Source organism: Phocoena phocoena, chromosome 8 (genome assembly GCF_963924675.1).
Source record: "Phocoena phocoena chromosome 8, mPhoPho1.1, whole genome shotgun sequence".
Taxonomy (NCBI): Eukaryota; Metazoa; Chordata; class Mammalia; order Artiodactyla; family Phocoenidae; genus Phocoena; species Phocoena phocoena.
This window is the reverse complement of record NC_089226.1, coordinates 101,755,173-101,762,561: the sequence shown is the minus strand read 5'-3', so window position 1 is coordinate 101,762,561 and position 7,389 is coordinate 101,755,173. Positions and strand designations below refer to the sequence as shown.

Below are 7,389 nucleotides of genomic sequence, written 5' to 3'. Positions count from 1 at the left end.
TCCGCGGCGGGCGAAGGCTGCAGAGCCTTGGTCGGGCTGGTCGCCTCATGCCTCTCCCCCCAGCCCCCCGCGAGCTGGCAGGAGGAAATAGCGCGCGGCCCCTTTAAATTTACCCAGGAGCCCTTAAAGGAGCCCCAGGGGCCCCAGACAGGAATCCCCACCCCGGTCCAGCCCGCGCCGCCGAGCTAGCAGTCAGCCGTCCGTGCGGCCGGCCGCCCAGTGCATGCGCCCCGCGCTCCGGGGCCCCGCGCACCGAGCGCCGCGCGCGGGCCGCCGCCGGCCCCGCGGCCCCGCGCCCTGCCGCCCCGGGGCCCCGCTCCGCAGCGCAGCGCATGGAGCCTGGCGGGGACCACCGGAGCCGGAGCGGCGGCGGCAGGGGCGGCCCCGGGCCAGCAGCGGCCTCGGCACGGGGCCGACGGCTGCCGCCCGCCGGATCGAGCGGCGGCGCGGAGCCCGAGGAGGACGACGGCGGTAAGAGTTGGCTGGTGCCGGCGGCTCGGGCGGGGGCCCCGGCATGGGGGAGGGGAGGGCTGCGGCTCCGGGCTCCGGGCCCCTCTCCTCCGCCGAACAAAGGGGGGGACGCGGGCAGGGCGGCCGGGGGCGCCACCTGGCGGGCGCGGATGGCGACTGCAGGGCCAACGGGGGAGCCCCCCGCCCAGCTCCCGGGGCTGGCCCGCGGGGCTCGGGCGGATCCCCTCCCCCTTAAAGGGCCCCGCGGCCCCCGCCTTGGAGGCCAAGCTGGAGGGGCCCCAGAGGGCCTGGGCAGGCGCCGCGGGGCTCGCGCTCTAGGCTCTTGGACTTGCGGCCCCCGCCCCTTTCTCTTTCAGACTCCCAGGTGGTCTCCCTTATCCGGCTGTCTCTTAAAAGTCTGCCCAGACCTTGGGTCCCTTTCCGGGCTTCCCACCAGAGGAACTGTGCTGGGGACTCCGCTGCTTTAAGTTGGGCTGTCCTCTCCTCTGTGGCCTTGCCTAGAGAAAGGAACCCGTTTTCTTTTTCCCTACGTTCTCCCTGGGAAAGAGCACGGCTTGCGCCTCTTGGGGACCTACCAGTACCTTCCCCACGGCGGGCAGTCCTTAAAGGGATGGGCTCGCCCACAAAGGCATACACCCCCTCCAGTCCGCGCGTTACCCCCTCCCTTCTTTTCAGAAAATTTGCCAAAATTTGTCAGCTATAGGGGTACCAGCCAGTCCTCTTCGTTTGCTCTCAGAGGAGACTGTTTTTCTTCATCCCTCTGCTTCATGGTCAAAGCCTTAAGACCCTGAAGACTGTCCAGGCTAGGGAGACTCAGCCCTAATCCCCGAGCTCCCCTCCCAGAAATTCCCCATCCCCTTTTGTTTTTAAAGAATCCCAGCTCCTCCCCTTTTTTCGGCTCTTAAAGCGCCAGTCCACCTTAGACTAACATCCAGCGCTGGAAGGATGCTCAGAGACCAGCTAGCTATCCAGTGCCTTTGCAGACAAAGACGCTTAGGCCCAGAGAGCGGACATGACCTGTCACAGGTCACGGAGCAAGTTACCAGTGAAGCCAGGAGTCGAACCCAGGTTTCTGACTCTGAAACTAGTGTTTTCTTTTTCTTTGGATCTACTTACACCAAAACCAAACAAAAACACAGTGATGACAGGAGCCCTCTCTGATCCTGCCTTTTGTTTCCCAGACCGGGGGATTCTCCACTGGGAGAATGATCACACCTGTCTATCCAGCCTATTTGTCTAGGAGACCCTTTTCTAAATAAAATAAGGTCCAAAGTGTAGGGAAAGTGGGGGACTGCTCAGTGTCTCTATTTGGCAAAAGGGAACACCACTGGGTTGGTGGCCTCTCCACTGACTGCCCTCTGATTGCTGGGCAGTGGCCGGCTCCTGGCCAGAGCAAAAAATAAATCCCCAGAAAGACTTAATGGACTCCAGTGGGTGGTGGCCACTCCCTTCTGCAGAGCCTTCAGTAGCCACTCTGGTGGCCCTCCTGCCGTCATCCCCTTTCAGTCATCGGCTCTCCCAGACTCTAGGAAAGTCAGAGTCCTAAAAACTCCTTTCTCTGGAGGTGCTGACAGCTTTGTCACGGGGATCCCTCCTGTGGGTCTCTAAATTTGGGGAACTGACAATGCTTAGTGCCCCTTAAAATGGGATTCTCAGGAGGGTGTATTTGAGGCATTATTGGAAAAAGGGAGAAGATCATCTTTGGGTGGGGCCTTCCTGGCTGGGGCCTTGGGCAGTGGGTCCTGTGTGCAGCCCTGGATGCAGACAGATGCCCCCTTTGTTCTTCTCACCCCGCTGCGGCTGTAACCGCCCCGGCATGCTGCTCTCCTGGCTGTACCCCTACAGCTCTCGTCCAAAAAGGGGGCCTTGCACAGCCTGCTGCCTCCTTGGCTTTCGGCCTTCACCTTATTTTTTAAAAAGTCAGAGCTGTGCCCTGCATTCTTTTGTTCTTGAGCCTCTCTTAAAGGGGTCTTGCTCTCTGTAAAGGACCAATGTTTTGATGCCCTGCTCTCCCACTTCCCTTTTATTGCTGTTGCCATCCCTTTCCTGCCCCTGAATGACCTCTCTCCCCCCTCCCTTCTCCTGCAAAATCGAAGCCCTAGGTTCTTTCCCTGGAAATCGGGGATTGAAAAACTGTCTCCCTTTCCCCCTCTTCAGGGCAAGATCTTCAGCTGGAAGGGGGTGCCTTGGGGAGCTGGGGGAGTGCCCCCCTGCCCTCCTCCAGGGCTAGGGGACCAGCATCCTCAGGCAGGAAATACTCAGACCACTGTGAGGCCCGGGCCTCGAGGCCTGGAAAGAGCCGCATCCCTGGCCGTGACCACCGGCGCTACTACCACGACCACTGGCGGCTGGAGTACCTGATGGACTTCAACCCTGCCCGTCACGGCATGGTGTGCATGGTGTGCGGCAGCTCCCTGGCCACTCTCAAGCTCAGCACCATCAAGCGACACATCCGCCAAAAGCACCCCTACTCCCTGCATTGGAGTCCCCGGGAGAAGGAAGTCATCAGCAACAGCTGGGATGCCCACCTGGGGCTGGGGGCCTGTGGAGAGGCTGAGGGCCCAGGGGCCCAGGGGGCTGAGGAGGAGGAGGAGGAGGAGGAGGAAGAGGAGGAGGAAGGGGCTGGCCTCCAGGCTTGCCCTCCCAAGGGCCCAGGTAACGTAGGACATGGGGAAGCAAGGGCGTGGGTAGTGGATGGGGCCGGGTGGGGACAGCCTGGGCTTCTCAGCCAAGTAGCTGGTTTTCTGGAGCAAGTTTTTGCTCCTTTTTGGGGTGAGGTCTGTCTATTGGACAGTAGTGCGGGAGAGACAGTGGGATTGGGGATCTAACCACTAACCACTCTGTGGTTTTAGAAGGATCCAGGGAGTGGAGGCTGGGGAGAGAGGCCGGGGAAGGTCTGGGAGCAGAGGGCACTAGAAAGGTATGACTGACAGTGAAGTCTAGGGAAGGGGCTAGAATGTGGGTCTGGGGGAGGAGTCAGGTGGGCTGAGGGTTTGTGTTCAGGAGGATTAGGGGCTGGAGGAGTGAAGACCGGAGGGGAGAGGAAGGGCAGGGGAAAGCTTAGGCAGAGGGCTCAGAGTCAGAGTGAGGGAGAGGCTTATGGATGGAGGACCTGGCTGTGGTGGTGGGGGCTCCCCGGGAGGGCCAGCGTCTCAGTTCCTTCCCTTCCTCCAACCCTTTCAGGCAAAGCCCCAGCTGGTGGGGGCGGCCGGCGCCAGCGGCGAGGGGGCCCAGGGGCACCCCGGGCTCGGCGTCGGCGCCTGTCTGCCTCCCGGAGGGCTGGGGGCAGCAGGGGGCTGGGTGCCCGGCGCCTGGAGCGGAGGCTGAAGGAGTCCCTGCAGAACTGGTTCCGGGCAGAGTGTCTCATGGACTATGACCCGCGGGGGAACCGGCTAGTGTGCATGGCCTGTGGCCGGGCACTACCCAGCTTGCACCTGGATGACATCCGTGCCCACGTGCTGGAGGTGCACCCCGGCTCCCTGGGGCTCAGCGGCCCCCAGCGCAGCGCCCTGCTGCAAGCCTGGGGTGGCCAGCCCGAGGCACTGTCTGAGCTCACCCAGGCCCCACCAGGTGCGAGGCCCATCCCAGGGCCAGGACCCCATCATATAAGGGCTGCAAAGTGAGGTCTGTGGCCAGAACCGGGAGGGACTCATCCCCCCCTACACACACATGCACACACACCCAGGAGGACTCATTCCTCCCCTACACACACACACAGACACACACACACACACACACACACGGGAGGACTCATTCCCCCCTACACACACACACACACACACACACACACACACACACGGGAGGACTCATTCCCCCCTACACACACACACACACACACACACACACACACACGGGAGGACTCATTCCTCCCCTACACACACACACCCACACACCCGGGAGGACTCATTCCCCCCTACACACACACACACGGGAGGACTCATTCCTCCCCTACACACACACACCCACACACACACACCCGGGAGGACTCATTCCCCCTACACACACACACACACACACACACACACACACACGGGAGGACTCATTCCTCCCCTACACACACACACCCACACACACACACCCGGGAGGACTTATTCCTCCCCTACACACACGCGCACACACACACACTCCCTCTCTCTCTCTCTCTGGTTGGGCCCTCTAGCTTAGGGCTGGGGTGTGGAGCAAGGGACCCCGTCTGTGTGGGTAAGGGCAACCCAGCCAGCAGGCTGAGCCCCTCTCCCTCACCCCTTCCCCAACAGACGATGACCTCGTCCCCCAGGACCTGACCAGAAAGAGCCGGGACTCGGCCCCCGCTGCTGGAGCCCCCTCCTCTCAGGATCTCAGCCCCCCAGACGTAAAGGAAGAGGCTGGCTGGGTCCCTGAGAGGCCCGGGCCGGCAGAGGAGGAGGAGCTGGAGGAGGGCGAGAGGGTGGGGATCCCGGGCCGGTCTCCGCGGGGCCGCGACCACCGCCGCCACTACCAGGAGCGCTGGCGGCTGGAGTACCTCATGGAGTTGGACGGCGGCCGGCGCGGCCTGGTGTGCATGGTGTGCGGGGGCGCGCTGGCCTCGCTCAAGATGAGCACCATCAAGCGGCACATCCGCCAGCGCCACCCGGGCTCCACGCGCCTCAGCGGGCCAGTCAGGGCCCTCATCGCCCAGGAGTGGAGCGAGAAGGCCGCCCACCTGCTGGCCTTGGGGCTGCCCTGCCCCGAGTCCCCCAGGGACCCTGCCGCCCCCAGCACAGCCGCAGCCTCCGAGGAGGGGGGAGGGGAAGAGGAGGAGGAGCCAGAGGAGGAGGAGGAGTGGTGGGGTGAGCTGGCGGAGGGCCAGAGCAGGTGGAGAGGGAGAGGGGCCAGGGCAGAAGGGGGTGGGGAGAGTGGAAGGTCGAAGGGGAGAGGGGAGGGTGGGACAGCGCAAAGTGGGGGGTTACGAAGCCCAGACGCTCCAATGCGGTCCTTTGTTCCGTCCTAGGCGACGTCCCACTTTCTCCTGGAGAACCGTCGGAGCGGCCCGCCGAGGAGGAGGAGGAGGACGATGAGGACGGCCCAGAGCCCGGGGGACTCGCTTTCCCACCCCTGCCGCCGCCGCCTCCCCCGCCGCCGCCGCCCCGCAGCCGAGAGCAGAGGCGGAACTACCAGCCGCGCTGGCGGGGCGAGTACCTGATGGACTACGACGGCAGCCGGCGCGGCCTGGTGTGCATGGTGTGCGGGGGCGCGCTGGCCACGCTCAAGGTCAGCACCATCAAGCGGCACATTCTGCAGGTGCACCCCTTCTCCATGGACTTCACGCCCGAGGAGCGCCAGACCATCCTGGAGGCCTACGAGGAGGCGGCACTACGCTGCTACGGCCACGAGGGCTTTGGACCGCCCGCCCCGGCACCGCGCGACGGCGGCGCGGACCTCAAGGCGGGCGCCGTGTGTCGGGCGTAGAGGACTCGCACTCGAGGGGCCGTGCCCGGCTGGCTGTCCGGCTGGGAGCCCCAGCTTCCCGCGGCCCAGGCCGCTGCCGCTGCCCCCCGCTGGCCGGGCCGGGCGGAGATTCGGGATTGGGTGGGGGTCTCCGGCTTGCGCTCGGTTCCAGAGAGTTCCCCAGGCTAGTCGGGGCGCCGCAGGAATCGCGCTCTCTTCTCGGGCCCGGAGCCCAGGCCCTCGCCGCTCAGGGCCTCACGTTCCTGAGAAGCCACAGCGTTTGCACGGAGAGCTTCCGGGCCGCGGCCGCACCCGCGAGGCGATCCTGTGCCAGGCCGGGACGGGGGCACCGACAGTCAGTATTAGGGCCCCAAGTAGGTGGGGGAGGCAGAAAGGACGCACCGACCCCTTTTCACGGCCGGGGGTCCAGCTCTCAGAGCTGTACGTCGGCAGGCACGGCTCCCGGGTCGGGGCGGCTGCTGCCCAGTCGTTACTGGCTTTCTCGACCGCTCCGGGGCCTGGACTGCGGACGAGGGCCTTCCTCGGGAAGAGAGGCAACGGGGCTGGGGAGCCAGCCCGCCAGCCCGCGGTGAAGGCGCGTAGTACCGCGGGTGGTCGGGTGGGACGGTGGCCCGGGGCGGGGGCGGAGCTGGGCCGGGCCCCGCCTTCTGTGCCTGCCTCCGGGGCGGGCTCTCCGAGACCGTCCCACCCGCCTCCCCGGCCCCTACCACGGCCGTCCGCACCGAGATCTTGTAAAGGGATTAGCACTTTTTTCCTTTGCTCCTCTCTTGCTCCGAAGGCCTCCGTTTACCCTGAGCTCAGTCAGGCGCTCCTGCTTCAGCGCCCGTCAGTCCGAGCCCGGGGCACTGGAGGTCCCGGCAGTTGGCGTTGTGTTCCTGTCCCCTTTTGTACGCGGTGGACGCGCCACCCGTTCTCAGCCCCCAGGGCCTGGGGCCGGGCCTCGGCCTTCGTTTCTCTTCCCCGCGGCAGCGCCAGGTCCTGAGGGGCCGGGAGTGGGCCCCACGATCTCCCAGGCAGGTCCGAGAGGGATGTGTAGATTCATTCTCCTGTGGAGAACAGGTGGCCCCGAGATCAGGCCCTTTTTGCTCTTTGTATTTTATTTTGAAACTGTATTTAATGCTTTTATATGAGAGGGGGAGGGGCGGGAAGAGAGCTGTCCGTCACCCTTATGTGCAAATGTCTTATTTATTATGCGTGTATCAGAGATAAGCTGTGAGGTGGTGGAGGAAGGACCTAAAGGGAGGAGGTGCGAGGAGGCGCGGATGGGAGGACCCCAAACACCATAGACTAATGTGTGCCTCACCGGGGCCCCTCCTCGGAGTCTCTGGCACCCACTGTCTGCTCTTCACATAGGCCAGTTCCTTTGGTCTTAAAGCCTGAGAGTGGGGAGGTCAGCGGGTTGGGACTTCAGGGCTGGGTCTGGAGGGGAAGGGGCCCTGGCACCTGGGGCCAGGAGCTGCCTCCGTGGGTGGGAAAGCAGACAGCAGAGAA

General features: G+C 64.3%; 1 protein-coding gene across 1 annotated transcript; it reads left to right on the top strand.

Moving 5' to 3' along the window:
• The first annotated feature begins 332 nt into the window (after positions 1-332).
• ZFTA (zinc finger translocation associated) lies at positions 333-5,898 on the top strand. The gene is made up of 5 exons (XM_065883211.1): positions 333-471; positions 2,629-3,126; positions 3,655-4,041; positions 4,728-5,279; positions 5,441-5,898. The coding sequence occupies exons 1-5, from the start codon at positions 333-335 to the stop codon at positions 5,896-5,898; spliced, it is 2,034 nt and encodes a 677-aa protein (XP_065739283.1).
• The last annotated feature ends 1,491 nt before the right edge of the window (positions 5,899-7,389 follow it).